At 36.6% G+C, this 19,581-nt stretch overlaps 1 protein-coding gene across 1 annotated transcript in view; it reads right to left on the reverse strand.

Moving 5' to 3' along the window:
• LOC126191105 (fatty acid synthase-like) overlaps positions 1 to 19,581 on the reverse strand; it is a 394,390-nt gene that overhangs the window by 353,449 nt on the left and 21,360 nt on the right. The window contains exons 2-5 of the mRNA XM_049931844.1: positions 11,723 to 11,871; positions 10,521 to 10,673; positions 6,514 to 6,684; positions 5,360 to 5,560 (exon numbers count right to left, since the gene is read on the reverse strand). Coding sequence (XP_049787801.1) covers positions 5,360 to 5,560; positions 6,514 to 6,684; positions 10,521 to 10,673; positions 11,723 to 11,867 — 670 coding nt within the window. The 5' untranslated portion in view covers positions 11,868 to 11,871. The remainder of the gene's footprint in view (positions 1 to 5,359; positions 5,561 to 6,513; positions 6,685 to 10,520; positions 10,674 to 11,722; positions 11,872 to 19,581) is intronic.

Genomic DNA, 19,581 nt, shown 5'->3' on the forward strand with positions numbered 1-19,581 from the left:
GTTAAAAGAAAAAAAATAAATGTCCATTGTGCAGACAAGTTATTAAATAATACAGTTACACACAGTCTAAAATTGATTATGCAGTTGCATAAGTTTGATAAAGAGTAATTGTATCATAATTATTGAATGTAAGCATTTAAAATATTGAAATATTTGTGCCAACAAATAATTCTCAAAGTTTCTTTCAATCATTGATATAAAGTTACTGAATTAGGATTCTAATTAAGTCTTAACATTTATTCACAATTATTAATGTCTATCTTTGATTCTGTATTACCGTTATTGTAAATTTTTTTGTTGCATTCTAACTACATTATAAGTATACTCACAATCATTGTGAGATAATTCTAAAAGAATAAAATTTTGTCTTGAATTTTCATTAATTGTGTGAGGAAAAACATGAGGCAATAAACAATTTATTTATGATTTCTTTCATGTCAACTTCCAATAGCTCTATGAAATATTCCATTTAAATTTTGAACATGATATTCTCGAATTCCCCCCATAAACCATGGACCTTGCCGTTGGTGGGGAGGCTTGCGTGCCTCAGCAATACAGATAGCCGTACCGTAGGTGCAACCACAATGGAGGGGTATCTGTTGAGAGGCCAGACAAACGTGTGGTTCCTGAAGAGGGGCAGCAGCCTTTTCAGTAGTTGCAAGAGCAACAGTCTGGAAGATTGACTGATCTGGCCTTGTAACACTAACCAAAACGGCCTTGCTGTGCTGGTACTGTGAACGGCTGAAAGCAAGGGGAAACTATGGCCGTAATTTTCCCCGAGGGCATGCAGCTTTATGTATGGTTAAATGATGATGGCGTCCTCTTGGGTAAAATATTCCGGAGGTAAAATAGTCCCCCATTTGGATCTCCGGGTGGGGACTATTCAAGAGGATGTCGTTATCAGGAAAAGGAAAACTGGCATTCTACGGATCGGAGTGTTTAATGTCAGATCCCTTAATCGGGCAGGTAGGTTAGAAAATTTAAAAAGGGAAATGGATAGGTTAAAGTTAGATATAGTGGGAATTAGTGAAGTTCGGTGGCAGGAGGAACAGGACTTCTGGTCAGGTGACTACAGGGTTATAAACACAAACTCAAATAGGGGTAATGCAGGAGTAGGTTTAATAATGAATAAAAAAGTAGGAATGCGGGTAAGCTACTACAAGCAACATAGTGAACGCATTATTGTGGCCAAGATAGATACGAAGCACATGCCTACTACAGTAGTACAGGTTTATATGCCAACTAGCTCTGCAGATGACGAAGAAATTGAAGAAATGTATGATGAAATAAAAGAAATTATTCAGATAGTGAAGAGTGACAAAAATTTAATAGTCATGGGTGACTGGAATTCGGTAGTAGGAAAAGGGAGAGAAGGAAATGTAGTAGGTGAATATGGATTGGGGCTAAGAAATGAAAGAGGAAGCTGCCTGGTAAAATTTTGCACAGAGCACAACTTAATCATAGCTAACACTTGGTTCAACAATCATACAAGAAGGCTGTATACATGGAAGAATCCTGGAGATACTGACAGGTTTCAGATAGATTATATAATGGTAAGACAGAGATTTAGGAACCAGGTTTTAAATTGTAAGACATTTCCAGGGGCAGATGTGGACTCTGACCACAATCTATTGGTTATGACCTGCAGATTAAAACTGAAGAAACTGCAAAAAGGTGGGAATTTAAGGAGATGGGACCTAGATAAACTGACTAAACCAGAGGTTGTACAGAGTTTCAGGGAGAGCATAAGGGAACAATTGACAGGAATGGGGGAAAGAAATACAATAGACGAAGAATGGGTAGCTTTGAGGGATGAAGTAGTGAAGGCAGCAGAAGATCAAGTAGGTAAAAAGACGAGGGCTAGTAGAAATCCTTGGGTAACAGAAGATATACTGAATTTATTTGATGAAAGGAGAAAATATAAAAATGCAATAAATGAAGCAGGCAAAATGGAATACAAACATCTCAAAAATGAGATCGACAGGAAGTGCAAAATGGCTAAGCAGGGATGGCTAGAGGACAAATGTAATGATGTAGAGGCTTATCTCACTAGGGGTAAGATAGATACTGCCTACAGGAAAATTAAAAAGACCTTCAGAGAAAAGAGAACCACTTGTATGAATATCAAGAGCTCAGATGGAAACCCACTTCTAACCAAAGAAGGGAAAGCAGAAAGGTGGAAGGAGTATATAGAGGGTCTATACAAGGGTGTGTACTTGAGGACAATATTATGGAAATGGAAGAGGATGTAGATGAAGATGGGAGATACGATACTGCGTGAAGAGTTTGACAGAGCACTGAAAGACCTAAGTCGACACAAGGCCCCGGGAGTAGACATCATTCCATTGAAACTACTGACGGCCTTTGGAGAGCCAGTCCTGACAAAACTCTTCCATCTGGTGAGCAAGATGTATGAAACAGGCGAAATACCCTCAGACTTCAAGAAGAATATAATAATTCCAATCCCAAAAAAAGCAGGTGTTCACAGATGTGAAAATTACCGAACTATCAGTTTAATAAGTCACAGTTGCAAAATACTAACTTGAATTCTTTACAGATGAATGGGAAAACTAGTAGAAGCTGACCTCAGGGAAGATCAGTTTGGATTCTGTAGAAATGTTGGAACACGTGAGGCAATACTGACCCTACGACTTATCATAGAAGCTAGATTAAGGAAGGGCAAACTTACGTTTCTAGCATTTGTAGACTTAGAGAAAGCTTTTGACAATGTTGACTGGAATACTCTCTTTCAAATTCTGAAGGTGGCGGGGGTAAAATACAGGGAGCGAAAGGCTATTTACAATTTGTGCAGAAACCAGATGGCAGTTATAAGAGTCGAGGGACATGAAAGGGAAGCAATGGTTGGGAAGGGAGTGAGACTGGGTTGTAGTCTCTCCCCAATGTTATTCAATCTGTATATTGACCAAGCAGTGAAGGAAACAAAAGAAAAATTTGGAGTAGGTATTAAAATCCATGGAGCAGAAATAAAAACTTTGAGGTTCGCCAAGGACATTGTAATTCTGCCAGAGACAGCAAAGGACTTGGAAGAACAGTTGAATGGAATGGATAGTGTCTTGAAAGAAGGATATAAGATAAACATCAACAAAAGCAAAACGAGGATAATGGAATGTAGTCGAATTAAGTCGGGTGATGCTGAGGGAATTAGATTAGGAAATGAGAGACTTAAAGTAGTAAAGGAGTTTTGCTGTTTGGGGAGCAAAATAACTGATGATGGTCGAAGTAGAGAGGATATAAAATGTAGACTGGCCGTGGCAAGGAAAGCATTTCTGAAGAAGAGAAATTTGTTAACATCGAGTATAGATTTAAGTGTCAGGAAGTCATTTCTGAAAGTATTTGTATGGAGTGTAGCCATGTGTGGAAGTGAAACATGGACAATAAATAGTTTGGACAAGATGAGAATAGAAGATTTTGAACTGTGGTGCTACAGAAGAATGCTGAAGATCAGATGGGTAGATCATATAGCTAATGAGGAAGTACTGAATAGGATTGGGGAGAAGAGAAGTTTGTGGCACAACTTGACCAGAAGAAGGGATCGGTTGGTAGGACATGTTCTGAGGCATCAAGGGATCACCAATTTAGTATTGGAGGGCAGTGTGGATGGTAAAAATCGTAGAGGGAGACTAAGAGATGAATACACTAAGCAGATTCAGAAGGATGTAGGTTGCGGTAGGTACTGGGAGATGAAGAAGCTTGCACAGGATAGAGTAGCATGGAGAGCTGCATCAAACCAGTCTCAGGACTGAAGACCACAACAACAACAACATTCTCAAATTCTACTTAAATTTTCTAAGTGAGTTATTTGGCATTTATATATCTCTTTTATTTCCTTTTTAATTTTATATTCTCCATATGTTCTAAATGATGGTGAAACTTCTTCACAAACCCAACCTCAAAAATTTTCTGCAAAAGGCATTTTGTATCTCATAACTGAAGAATATAAACCAGGCTTGCAACTGCCAACCAAATCCAGAAAATTCACATACAATGAAATATCAAAAACATGAAACAAGTGGATTCTGTTATCATAATAAATATGTAAATTGTTTATAATAGAAGGAAACATTCCACATAGGACAAATATACCTAAAAACAAAGATGATGTGACTTACCAAATGAAAGTGCTGGCAGGTCGACAGACACACAAACGAACACAAACATACACACAAAATTTAAGCTTTCGCAACAAACTGTTGGCTCATCAGGAAAGAGGGAAGGAGAGGGAAAGACAAAAGGATGTGGGTTTTAAGGGAGAGAGTAAGGAGTCATTCCAGTCCCGGGAGCGGAAAGGCTTACCTTAGGGGGAAAAAGGGACGGGTATACACTTGCACACACACACATATCCATCCACACATATACAGACACAAGCAGACATATTTAAAGACAAAGAGTTTGTCTAGTGATCCATTCAGGTTCAAGCCAGAAGACGACGAGTGGATAAGTCAGACTGGTAATGCATAGCAACATAACAGTGCACAGCATTTGTCTATGGAAAGGGCTCTAGGTGATTCCACACATAAGAGAAAAGTGCTCACAAGGCACTAAAGATTACATGCACAGAGCATCCAATTATCAGAGACCACTGACCTGCACTGATGGTGCAAATTGCATTCTATACCTTCTATCTGTTGGCAAAGAGGTGACATGGTGACACTCATGTGCACCCACTGTACTAATTAGGCCCCCTCTATTAACGTATTGGACAATGATGATAGCAGAAATTTATGGACTACAAACAGTTAACAATCAAGTGAATTGATTCACATTATCCACTGAATAATATTATTCTATCAAAAATTTTTAGTAAATTGTGTGTTACATTCAATGAACTACATTGATTCTGAAAATGTAACAGCTATAAACACTGCACAAAATCATTGTCCAGCGCATGTAGTCCAGAGCATTATTAATATTTTTCATTTTAGCATGAGACTTAGCTGTTCCATGCCACTGTTACTTTCAGAACTAATGGGATTTTTGACATTATTTATCACTCCCTATACAGCACCAAACATTTGCTTATTCAAAATTAGGCTTGGATTATTATTATCACTGTGATGGTGACACTTAGTGGTGAGCTGTTACATGTGATGTATGTCCTGGGCTATTTTGTCCTGTCCATTCTTATGTAAGATTTACTTAGAGCATATTAGTTGGTAGAACATACAACCATACCCACATTGATTGTTGAATCTTTGTAAGCAGGTTTTCTTGGGATAATTGGCATCTGTCTTCAACTGTCTTACAGTTAATGTGTTTTGGTATCTCCATGATGCTTTCCCATAGGTCAACCAAACCTTATTGATTACTCAAGTGAGGGAAAGTGTTTAATTTGACTAACCTGCATCATCAAAGGACCGAGTTGCACCATCTGGGCTGAGAAGACCTACTTTGGCCATGTGATGACACATATTAGGATAAAGTACATGATTTGCAGACCCAATAAGAGCTGCTTTGCATCTTCCTTCACTTATTGCTTTGTATGCCAATTCTAAAATCTGTAGTCCTCCTGCCCAGGCAGCAATGACAACATAGGTAGGACCTGAAAAGTATTGTAATGAGAAATCTGTAGTCCATCATATGAACATCAGTGTATAGTCAAATTATGCATATGTAAACAGTCTGGATACAAATAACATAACAGTTTCTATGTTTATGGCAATGACTTTTTGGTCTTGATTCTCTTTTTATAGTAATAACATTCTGCTAAATAAGAGTGAGTTAAGATTAAAATAATCACACAAAAGAGCACTTGGACCTATCTTAACACAGTTTCCTAGGAGAGAATGTCATTAAAGAACAGCAACAAATTATGTCAAATGAGACTCACATTCTATTTTTATCGCAATAGTAACAGTATTTGGAAATTCTCATTATGTAACTACGAGAGACTAAACAATTTTAATGCCTTCTTCTGTAGATTTTAGATGCATTTTATTTCCACTTAATGACATATATCAATGCTAGCTACACATATGATTAATTATTGCATACTCAATTACTGAATGACATTTTGTTTCTCTGCTGTCTATATGAAAGAGTGTGTTCCAAAGCACTGGATGTACTACTGAATATTTTAACAGAGAGAAGTAATTAGTACAATGTGCTATATATACCCTTACTTGACACAAATACCAGCTTAAGAATTATATATGTACTTAAAATAGTTACTGATGAGCATCTTTAATGGACTGGAATTTCAATATTTGTTTTTTATTTTGGCAGAAAACAATATACTCTCTAGCTCTGATGAAGCATAGGAAAATACACATCATTTTTGCAGCAAACAAAATGGAAATTATTTTCAGCAAGGCTTTTTCATGACATTGTTAGTCAAAGTAAAATATTGTGAAACTGAAGATAGTTTTCAAAATAATCTAGCAAAAATACTTTTAGACTGACCATGACCTCCATATGTTAAATCATGACAGTACTTAACCAACATTTAAAGAAACAGTAAAATCAGGCATTCAGTTCATCCAATCAATATCTTACCTTTGGTATCTAAATAATAAGCAACTCTTGCAGCAATCATTGAACGGTTGTGTCCCATCACACCAAAGCCATCACCAGTGGCCTCATAATCAAATACATTGTCTGCATCACTCATTCCTGTTGCCACATATACAGCAGTATTTGTCCCTCTAATTTCAGCTGGATTCACACCTGAAAATTCATTCCCAGTTTTTAATGTATGTGCCCATATATCTATATTAAATTTAGTGCAAGTTTCTAAAAACAACCCAGTCTTCATACACATATACCATATACTTACAATTAATTGCAAATTGTGAATGACTAAAGACAAAAATGTCTTACATATAATATGTTCATAGTATGAAGCATTTTTGAAGAGCTTTAACAAGTCAACACTAAACAAAAAAGTCAGAATAATTAAAACACAATGTTGTTATGCATTAAGCTGTCACTTGTTATTATTACCACCATTTTTATTAAGCATATAAGAATTATAATGTTCTTTGATCTTTCAAGGTGTCTTAACAAAATTAAGAATCTCCAGATTTACAAGTTATCACATTACCACTGAATGGCCAATCATTCATTATGAAGCCACATTCTATCACGACAAATATTATTAGTAGGTAATAAGAGCAACTGTAACTCTGTTACCCAAATATTCAAATATATTTTTTAAATGCTTAAAGAGGTACAACCATTTATTTGTAAATATATGTATGCTCGCAGTTACCTATTTTGTTTCTACCAGAAATCTATTACAGTTATTAACAATAGTTACCCCTTTTTGAGATTTATACAAAAGGAGCAAGCACCTGTGAAAATTTTTCACATGCCATGATTATGCATCATGATCATAAATAGCTTTACAGAATGGCAAAACAAATTGTGAGTACAACAACATCAACATTACTGAAATATCATCACATAATGCTCATTTGTTAACAATGGGTTAACTTTTCAGTATGATTTGTTACTCAGGTTTCATTATAAGCGGTGACAAAAGGAATGTTCAATCTCCACCACTGTGAATTAATTTATTCACCAAATTTCATGTTTCCGAATACTAGCTTCCACCATCAAGTGCCTATTCATAAAAAAGAAAACAGGCAAATAACAATTTGGCACTAAGTAAAAATTAGTTAGAGTGTAAAATAAGTCACTTTTGGGATGAGGAAACACAGCAAGTACAGGACCACCAATTTACACCTACAATTAAACAATAATAACAGTATTAATAATGTGGCACAGGTATCTGAAGTTGAACAGAAGGAATATAACATTTCTAACCAGAATGTGAAAGTAATGAGAATTTTGATGTAGTGTATACTAATGATTTCTTCTCTTGGCAGAAAACAGTGTTGTTGATGCATGTAAAACAGGTGATGACTGTACTAGATCTGAATTAGGAGGTATTCTTGATGTAGATGTGAATGAGAGCTGTGAAGTAACTGTCCTTACATTAAGATTAAAATTGGTCAGTCGGATGCAAACTGTTTGATTGATACATGTAGCCCAATTTGTGACATATCTGAACAATTTATAGATGAGTTCCAGTATAGTAAGAATTTTGTAGAAATGCCCATTGTAGGTGTAAAAATAAGAGGAGCTATGGGTAAGCAAAGCAAGTAATTCAATTGTCATATACTATTAATGTTTAGTATAGAGGACAAGACCTATGAACATGGATGCATAATGACACTTAGTCTAGAAGAAAATATACACTATGTCTGTAGATTTCTGAAACTATGTAATTGTGTATCTTTTGACATCCAGTGACTGAGCTTAAATCTATTTGTAGAATCATAAAACTATATAAATGTGAAACTTCCTGGCAGATTAAAACTGTGTGCCCGACCGAGACTCGAACTCGGGACCTTTGCCTTTCGCGGGGCAAGTGCTCTACCAACTGAGCTACTGAAGCATGACTCACGCCCGGTACTCACAGCTTTACTTCTGCCAGTATCTCATCTCCTACCTTCCAAACTTTATAAATGAGTTTTAATTTTCTCAATATTATGAGAAGGAAAGCTGCTACTCTCCATATAGTGGAGATGCAGGGCTACCTGTGAAACCAGCCATATGGTCAACAAGCTGGGCTGCAACCACTGTCCTGCATTCTATGTAGGCATGACAACCAACAAGTTGTCTGTCCACATGAATGGCCATCAACAAACTGGATATGGCCCCTTCCCCGTTCCCATTCCAGCACTACACAGCCATCATTCCACCACCAAACCCAATCTTTTTTATTTATTTCATTTTATATTATTATTTTTTTATTTATTTCTCTCCTTTTAAACTACTAAACCCCCCCTGCTCCCCACCTCTCCACTGCCCACCACCCAAGCTGCAGCATTTCACTGTCCACCATCCCCACCACACTATCCCTCCCCCTCCCCACCCCAGCCTCCTCATTTCCCCCACCCAGTTGCCACTCCCATCATGCACTGATGCTGCTGCTCACAGTATGGTTTCAATTGCCTGAGACTGCAGTCGTGTGTGTGAGTTGTGTTGGCATGAGTGTGTGCATGCTTATGTGTGTCTATTGCTGACAAAGGCCATTAGCCAAAAGCTTTAAGTGTGAAAATCTTTTTGTTGTGCCTATCTGCAACTCATCATCTCTGCTATATGGTGAGTAGCAACTTTCCTTCTCATAATATTGTCACATTCCATCCTGGATTTTCCATTGTCCATTTTGATTGTCTGGAATTTAGTATGTAAAATGATGTGAATTTTAAAGTTCTATCTTATCTACTGACTGAGTTAAAAATCTATGATACACTATAAAATTATGTTCTGTAATAGATTTGTGCTTTAGAATTTGATACATATATGCCATGAGACTAAATGAGTAGATCTTTTTACAGTTTTGAAATGAAACAATATTCATAATTTGTACTGAAAAATTAGGAATGGCATCATAACACATCTGTGTGTAATACCTTATTAGTTCCTTTTTTATTGCATTTAACTCTGTTTATTAATGTTTCATATGTGAACACTTTTTAATCTCAACTGACATAAATCCAATATAATTGAATTTGAAAAATGACTAAGCAGAGCATATTTTCTGTGATGTGAAGAAGGTATTGAACAGTGTATTTAGTACACAAACAAATGTTTCAGGATTTGATATGAATGCTAGACAGTAAGTTACCTATCCGTTTTGGAGCATATGATGAGAACTCTAAGGAGGAAACTGAAAGATGTGGGCGGATCCATTCTCCACACTGCAATATGGCTGTACCCTGCTGGACCAGTCGAAAGGGATCATGGGTGCTGGGTAATGTACTCAAGCATCTGTCAGCTACATCTGTGTTGTGTCTGATATTTGTGAATTGTTAGCCAAGACTGCTAAAGACAGTGTTATTCAGCACAGATGCATTTTTTCCCCCAAATAAGGGGATTGACTTTTTAATACCTTCTGTAACAGTAATCAGTATGTATTTTTTTTTCTTATCAATTGTAAATGAATCTTCTTGGCTTTTATGTATGTAGGTTAGTTTGTAGGGACAACTGACAAATAGTGTGGAAGACATCTACTAGTATGGACAATATAGCAAGATGTATACATGTCTGCATTCATACATTGATTTTGGTTCTCAAGCTACTGGATTGTATCATCCTTCAAAGATAACTTTTGTATATCTTACACCTCTCGAAATTTTCAAAACTTGTGCAGAGGCAGAGAATTTTAATGGTGATGTGTGAGAGAGCAAGAGTACAATTGCATCTCATCAATATTAATTTGTGTAAGACTAAGTATGTAACATTTTGTAAGTTAATTAAATTTTCATAATGAAATATAGTAGACTTTTATTGCTTCTTTTTTTTCTTTCTTTTTTTAATGGGTTTAAAAAGTTCAATTTCTTTGGGGTCAGATTAAATTACAACCACCCTGATCTAAACAACCTACCTTTAAGAATAAAAATTAATTTATCTACATAATAAATTTCTAATAAGGACTATTTTTATGGTTAAAATATCTTTGTTTGCAAAATATTATGATGAAAATTGTTTACCTGCATCTATGACTGCTTCAAATGCTCTTTCTAACACTTGGCAACAAAGAGGGTCCATTGATTCTGTCTGTTTCCTATGGATCCCAAAGTGTACTGTATCAAATGCAGCAGGAGCTGGTATTTTTCCTGTAGCTGGAGGCACAATGGATTTCTCTGGAAGAAAATGGTTAACAAATATTACAAAACATAATACAGCAAAGAAGATAGGCTAAGTTCAATATTTTTCCTCTGGAAACTCTCAGTAAATTAGCAACCAAAAATAATTTAATTGAATGAAGAATATAACAGTAAGATGTAGCAACAATAAGTAGCTATCATCAATCATTGGTCACTGTCATACAGGGTGGTTATAATTAAATACAGTTACTCACAGAGATCGAGTGTGGGTTGTAATTACTGTAAGGCAGTGAAACTTGGCAGATATTCTAATGTGTTAACGTGGAACTGATTTATGCTGGAAAAAAATTAGTTCAAATTTTAGCTAGCACATGGAAATTGGTGCTGTTAATGCAACAAAAACACACAGAAATGTTTCCATATGTAATGGATAATGAATGGGCCATGGGCAGAAAGGTCAAAGAAGTAAGAAAAGTGTAATTTTGATTTTATTATTAACAATCACTTATGCAGTTTGTTCAATATGAGTTCTGGAGACATCAATGAGATGCTATGCAGCACCAGATTTGCACCTGGTGGCCAAAATTGAAACTAATCAGTTCTGCATTAATGCACTAGCATATCCACCAAGTTTTTCAGCTATACAATATTATAGCCTGCACTGGACCTTGTGAGCAGCTGAACTTTAATTATAGCCCTCTGGTATTTTTAAAAAATGTAGTGGAAAATCTGGAACTACATTTGAACTTCATTCCATTTCTCTTAGTGGGGCTTCCCAGTATGGGTGCCAGTTGCTGTTTGCTTAGATATGCCAGCAAACATATGTGTGCCAGCCACAATATCACAGTTTCCATTAAACACACTCATTAGTTTTTGCTGTACACAAAGAAGATGTAGTGCTTACAGAGCAATAAAATTATGAATCTGTATTTAACTCTGGATCATGAATAGAAAGGAAATATGGCACCATTATTAGTTATTGACTTCATGCAGTACATATCCAGCTACAATGAAATCTTGCTTCAGCTATTACACTTCTATGACATAAATCTTCCAATTATTGTCTAGAGTAGGCTATGTATTACCTGGCACCTTCCAGCGGCAGTCATCACTCCTTACAAGATTAGTCTTGGAGAAAAGCTGATCAGCCAGCTCATCTACATTGGCGCTGTATGGAAACACACCTGACACTCCAGAAATCACAACTTCTTCAAGGGTTTCATTTACCATTGTGCTGCAACAAGATATAGAATTAATAACCCCAGTCACAATAAATCATCTATCTATTTCATTCCAGAGTAGCTATTTTTTCATATTACATTTTCACTAGGCTAGGTTTATTGCAAAACTTCACTAACTGAAGACATACATTGATAGGGCATCAGGAAATAGTCAACTGCATAATGGAGGGAATGAAGCAGATAAAGAAGGCTTGGCTACAGGTTGACTACAGGTTCAAGTGGATATAGGCTACAGCAGCTATGCAGATGAAGAGACTAGGACGGGGTAGACTAGCATCAAAGGTTGCACCAAACCAGTCTTCACGTATTACTGAAAAAGATCATAAAGATTAAATGACATGGCCCAACTAGAGAAAGAAGCAGAGATACCTCCTTCCTACATTAGATGCCATTTATATAACATCCACTGCTCTTCCCATGAGGGTTAAAAAGGTGACATGTAATTCTGTCAAACAAGCACATATACAAAGAGTCCAAAAACTAAATGAGTTGACAAAAATACATAAATGCAGCACTACTCAGTAGACAAGGTTTCCAGGTTGATATTGCTGAAAGCCCTTTATAATAGGGCCACCTCCAAACATTCTACACATTGAAAAAATGGGATCACATAGCAAGTTCCATTCCCTAATTTCCTTGTTGTTTTTTTCAGTACTTCATCATCATCCTGCCATGTTGCCTTTTTCTTCCTTTTATCCATGTTTTTCCTATTTATATAATTTTATACTACCTTGGTAGCTTTCTCCTCTGAGGATTTTAGTTCTAGAAGAGTTTCTGTTTGCTGCTTTTGATTTTGTTTCCTTCCAGTTTCTTATTTATTTTTTTATTTATTTGATGGAGGCAACTGTCAACTTCTTTTTTCATAAATAAAGAAATAGTTTATGTGTTATCCTGTCCACTTTCATTTGGTAGAGGTAGCTAAAAAAGTGTGAGCTTCATTTTGTCATTAATTCTGATATTTTATGTGTATTCTGGAGGAGCTCTTCCTTGTGTTTTTTTCAAGAAAGCTTTTCATCTATCCTCAGTTCTAACAGTGTAAAATGGTCGACTTCACTGACTATTTGTCAACTTGGGACAGTAAAATTTTGCTTTTACAAGAGTACCACATCATAAATTGTTTAATTGACATTTTGCTGCAGTTAACCATTAATCCATTCTCTGAAAGCCATATGTCGACATTACCAACAACTCTATTAGCTAAACCCTTTACATTACATTTCACATCTTTCATAAATATACTGCAAAGAGACAAAGGTTTCGACTTATGATCGAACAGTTGACTTTTGAAGTTAGATCCTGGCAACTAACCACTGACCACTGCACCAAGGAGCACAATGTGTAAGGTCATGAAAGTATGTAGATATCGAATTGAGACAGCATTGATCAAAATAAGTAATGAATGAAGTCACACTCAGCTGTCTGGGTCAAACAAAGAAGAGGATTGATCTTGTGTAATGTGTAATTACTACAATTCAAGTGACAGCAAAGATCAATTAACATTATGAAAAATCTGCTTCCACGATAATACTCCTATACAAGTGTCACAAAACTGACATCTCTGTTATACCTAAATATCATACCACCAGTGACAATTGTTGGAGTACAAAATAAATGCCACTAGTAACCATAAAAAATGATGAGTCATTTTTCACAGTACTCCATGCAACATGTGTGTTCGTGTGAAAATTATGTATGAAAGTTCCCACAAAAAAACTGTTGGTTATCTGGCTTATCACATTAGCTGCTACAACCAAAACGATCAACTCTGGTGCAGAAACTATGTAGAATAGTTCATATACCATAGTTTGATTCGTTATCTCATTTGTAGACTATCTGCAACATCAAAACATGAAATGGAATCTTACAGAACTTTAAAGGAATGAAAAGTAAGTGGGCCTGACTTTCATGTATGATAGGACTGATGGCATGGTTTTTACTGACAAAACTACTCTGAAGACAGCCTGAAAGTCTTGCATTTACAGGGATTCACCAATGTATCTGACATTAGAGGAGCTTCGCAAATGGCAGGGGGACAAGAAGAAGGGCCTCTTTAAGATCCAAGCAACAAAAGCCACTATTTGGGGTGCCAAGCTGAAGGGGCCACCCAAGTGCAAGATTTTTTGCATAACGTGCACATCACAATTGGTAGTGAAAACTGAAATGCATGAAAGTGTTCAAAAAAAGGAATAAATACTAATTACCTAACTTTAGTTGTAATTATTTTAAGCAAAGTCTGTGATGATATGGTCAGATTAACTGCAGATATTCACAGTCACCTGGAAAACAGAGAGATTGTAGTGGGTGGTGTTAATCATTTGGTGGGTTCAGTAGTGCTGTGTGGGCTAGGATTATGCATAGACCTCATACAGCTGGCCCGAGCACAGCATTCAAGCTCCTTACCACTATGTACCAAAGTACTGCAATGTCTTATAGAAGATTAGTGGAATAAAAAGTCAGAGACCTCAAGTTGCCTCATCATCAGCTCCACAGGTCCAGCTTTTATTCTAATCTTCTCAACATTCCAAGTATTGCTAGCTACAGTACACAATAAAGATGGATAATAATTCTTCCTTATAATTAACATTTTAGTAATCATATATCGGCGCTAGAGTCTCACCTCGATCACACCTCTACTCTATTCAAAACACAATTTGAATAATACTCCTCCACGAAGTTAATAAACACAACAAATGAGGAATGAACACACAGAGCATGGAGTGCACATCAAACATACATCATAGTCATATATAGTCTTTGACCCACATAGTAATGTGTTTAAAAGTACATATCATTACAGGCAAAATCATTTTCCCACTCAATGCCGATGTTATCAGTTCATAAATCTTATATTACAATCAGAGGGAGGGGGAGGGGTCAAATGAGAAGTCACTTGTGTGGAAAAATGTTCTTGACCTGGCCCTGGCAGGAAGACCTCCCTGAACCACACCAAAAATTCAGACTATGCTTTTTGAGGCATGAACTTTGACAGGAGAGAGATTGCATGAGTGCCTGTACTAACTCAGAATAGTGAATGGAAAATTTTACTTTGCGTGATGGAGCAGCAGCACATTTTCTGCTGATGTGAGATGACATCTATGTTCCAATATCGTCAATGATGGAAAAGTTGAGCCTCCAAGATCACATGATTCCAATCCCCCAGATTTTTCTGCCTGAGGTCATCTTAAAAGTGAAGTATATACCTTTCTGATAACATGCTTGAAGAACTGGTGAAGTAAACTGTACAATCTCATCAGGATTCACAAGATGACCCAGAGATTTTTGAAAAAAATTGTAACTCACTGCATGCAGGAGTGCAGCATATAAACATGAGAGTGACATGTGAAACATCCCCTATAACAGGTATCAGCATACAGTAAATCGTGACATGTGATGTGCTGCAGCAGTATTGTAACCTACAAGGTAGGCTGGAGGCTTGATCAAAAAGTTCACATTTCAGTATGTATACTAATAGGCATATATTTCATACTGAAGTCAATAGCAGCTCATAACCACACATTGAATAATTAGCATAGTAATTGCTCATTTCAAAAACCCGGATTGCTGGAATGATTTTGCTTCTATTATTGAATACTTTTATCTATGTCAGTTTTCACTACTAATTATGAATAACTCTGCATTATGTATATGAAGTTTTTTAGGCATTTTTCAATTACCAGTAGTTTATTCCCAATGTAAAAAGAAAATTCTGTTTCACCACTCCAAGGCAAATTTTTGTAACTGTCTCTGACACCAATGACATGTACACCATATGCATTTGCCAGTGTTTTCATACTTTGCTATACACCTAAATTCTTTTTGTGCAGGTTGTCAAGTACAAGATAACTTGCAGTTGGCACTTAACATATTAATGTAAGAAGCTGAGGATGATTTGCATTGCTTTAAAAAGAAATGCATTGTTATTCTATGTCTTGTCTTATAGTTAGTGCACATTGCTAAGTAATAATACTACATGGTGATGTGCATTTTATCCATATGTTGATTTGTACAGGATGAATTGCCTAAAACTTGAATCCCTTTCATTTTGTGAACAGTTCCAGGTATCAAAATGAGGTTTTTTTGAAAAATGACAGTATGCATAGGAAGCAGATAATTTTGTTCTATGGATAATATGTTTAATGACTGTATCAACTACGACATTGAAGCAAGAGTTCTTTTTTAATGAAATGATGTACTTTTTTGAAAAGTGGTATTCAAAACCTCTTGAAAACACGGACACTGTATGATATGCACTTACTGTACGAAAACAGAGACTACACAAAAACAAAGTGCACGGCTATAGACAAATTCTGAATGAAAAGTGTTTAGCAGTCAAAAGAGCAATGCGTGAAGCCTTCAATGAGTACCAGAACAGAGTATTATCAGAAGATGTCTTACAAACAAAAACTTACAGAAACTTTAATCTTATGTAAAGCTGTTAGTGTCACCAAAGTTAGTGACCAACCAGTTACGGTTGAGTGAAGAACTGAAATTCAGTGTAGCAAAACAAAAGCACAAATCTTGAACTAAATTTTAAAATGTTCCTTTGCAAAGGAAAATTCAAAACTCCGGCCCTAATTAAATTCTTGCACCACTCCAAAGATGAATGAAATAGATATTAGTGTCAGTGGCATTGAGAAATATTAGAAACTGCTAAAACTGAACAAAATACAATGCCTGAAGGAAACCCTAACAGATTATGTATTCAATTTTCAGCTCAGTTAGTGCCTCCCTTAATCATAATATACTGTAGCTCTCTCAAACACAAAACCATGCCCAGTGGTTGCAAGAAAGCATGGATCACACCCACATGCAAGAAAGGTAAGGTAGAGGAAATGATCCACGAAACATATTCTGAGCTCAAACATAATATGATATCTAGTACAGAGTGTGTTTGGACCCTTTGTTTTCAATGTTGTACACTAATGATCCTGTAGACATTATTGATAGTAAACACAGATTTTTAGCAGATGCATTGAGCTGTATTGAAGGACTGTCTGAGAAAAGCTGCACAGTATTCAATCTGGTCTTTATAAGATTCCAAAGTGGTGCAAAGATTGTAAACTTGCTTCTAGTGGTGCAGGAATGTATAACTTTGCACTTCACTTCAAAAAACAAAAAATGAAAAAAAAGTATTCTTTGAGTACCAGTATAATATCAAAGAGTCATGAATGGATTGATTCAACTCATACACATAAATGAGTGTAACAATTTTTAGGGATATAAAATGGAATGATCACACATCGTAAGTCTGTCACAGGTAATGCAAGTGGCAGACTTTGGTTTGTTGGTAGAATGCTAGGAAAATACAACCAGTCTACAAAGGAGACTGCTTGCAAAACACTTAGAATATTGCTCAAGTGTTTGGGACCTGTACAAAATAGGACTTACAGGGGATATTGAATGTATGCAGAGAAAGGCAGCACAAATGACCATAGGTTTGTCTGACCAGTCGGAAAGCATCACAGAGAAATGACAGGTGCTTGACGATAGGTGCAAACTATCCCAAGAATGTCTACTTACAAAGTTTCAAGGACCAGATTTAAGTGGTAAATCTAGAAATGCAGTACAACCTCTACATATTGCTCCTGTAAGGACCATGAAGAGAAGATTGGATTAATTACGATGCACACTGAGGCATTTAAGAAATAATTTTTCCTTTGCTCCATCCTTGAATGGAATGTGCAAAAGCCCTAATAACTGGTGAAATGTAAAATACCATCTGTCATGTGCTTCACAGTGGTTTGAAGAGTGTAGCTGTAGTTAACAAATTCATGAAAGATTAATATAATTAGTCAATTTTTTCTACATTTCATACAGAGTACTACCATTTTTCTAGGCACATACTGCATATAGAAACCAAATCCCACTTGTATAGAATACTTGGGCAAGAAATAAGAGAGGGTTCCTGGATGGAGGTACTACCTTCAGGACTCCTACTGCTCCAGGGACACCAAACATCATGCATTTAACAAATGCATATATTTTTTAAAAGTGTGAATGTGAGGGTGGCTTCATATCACAACACCAAGGATGAGTCTGATCGCACTCTAGTAAAGTCACACATTATGTCATTATGACATGTACTGGGGCCAGCGATATTTACGAGCCCCGCAATGAACTTGTGACATCACACTAGTCAGCTTGTCCACCACACTTCATGAATGCTCAAATTCATGCAGGGCCCATGGAAAATCAGTATCCAATTGAGAAGTGGCCAATAAGGATCTTAATTTTTTCATGTGCTAGCAAGAACTTCCATGTGTGTATTTAAACATACAGTCAAGAAACAATAAATTTGTCTGAAAGTTACTCACTCCCCACCAGAGGCGGCTGCTGGCACTCGTAAGACCTGCTGTGTCACATGCTGTGATGTACATGCCATGGCCTGTCTTTCTCATGGGCCTCTCAGACATGATCACACTGTATGAAAGATGACAGAGGCTATGTATCAACAAGTTGCTAAACTCTGATAGCCATTTTTGCAGATGAATTCAAGGAGCAGATCATCATACCTTCAATTGGTGTATTCACTGCAATTTTGGAAGCTCTTCATGTCTCCATTTTCTTTGAAACTGTGAACTTGTCAACTTCTGGCAAAACAATGAGTTCAAAATAAGATTTGTAAACAGTAAGTTTGACAGTTGTTGAAACAACATCATGGTGGCTTATTCATTGCTGGCATGGTGGCTCAGCATGTTCAGTCAGAACATGTGAAATATTCAATGGTGAACTTGAAGGGCTGTCATGTGACATCCGCTCGATCCAACAGGGCAACAGAAGATTCTTCTTTGTTTTTGAATTTGGTGGGATTCTTTGAAGGACAAGAGAAGAATTTTTCATCAATCTTTGAATGTACCGGTATCTCCACAATTTGATGATATATTGCACAAACAAGTTTTGGTTTGCACAATTTTGTAAGTGCTTGAGGTGCAAACAGATGCCAGCCAGGGTGACCGAGCGGTTCTAGGCGCTACAGTATGGAGCTGTGCGACCACTATGGTAACAGGTTCGAATCTTGCCTCAGGCATGGATGTGTATGATGTCCTTAGGTTAGTTAGGTTTAAATAGTTCTAAGTTCTAGGGGACTGATAACCTCATAAGTTCAGTCCCATAGTGCTCAGAGCCATTTTTTTCAAACAGATTTGAAGATGCTTTGACTACTTGTGGTTTACATGACATGTTAAAGGCCCAATACAAATGCAAAGAAATGTGTACAGTAGTTGTGCCAAATTTGCACACTATTTTATGAGCACAGAGGGGCAACTGCGATGTCAGATCGCAAAAATAAAAAATAATCCATTTAAAAGAAGTATATTTTGCACGCTTAATCGTTCAATAAAGATGAAAATGTGGTACATGTCCAATTTGTTTAATATTGTTGATGCGAGACTCACCAATTGCCTTGTTTCTGAAGTATTTTCGCCTCCAAAACTCGGTGAAAACTTAGAAATGACTGTCTCCCATGATTTAAATTTCTCCAGTTTCTTTAAATGTTCCTCACACTCAATATTCAATACCAATGGATGTTTTTCAGATTCAGTGATGATATCTTCTGTATAGACTGCCATCTCTAGCCAACAGCATGGCCCACACAGTCGTATTATTAAATAACAACAAGCAGCGATACCAATTCAAGTGCCGATTATACATGTGCGACGTAACCAAGTTCGCCTGGGGAAGTGTCGTAAAGAACTTCCGTATGA

Source organism: Schistocerca cancellata, chromosome 6 (genome assembly GCF_023864275.1).
Source record: "Schistocerca cancellata isolate TAMUIC-IGC-003103 chromosome 6, iqSchCanc2.1, whole genome shotgun sequence".
Lineage (NCBI taxonomy): Eukaryota > Metazoa > Arthropoda > Insecta > Orthoptera > Acrididae > Schistocerca > Schistocerca cancellata.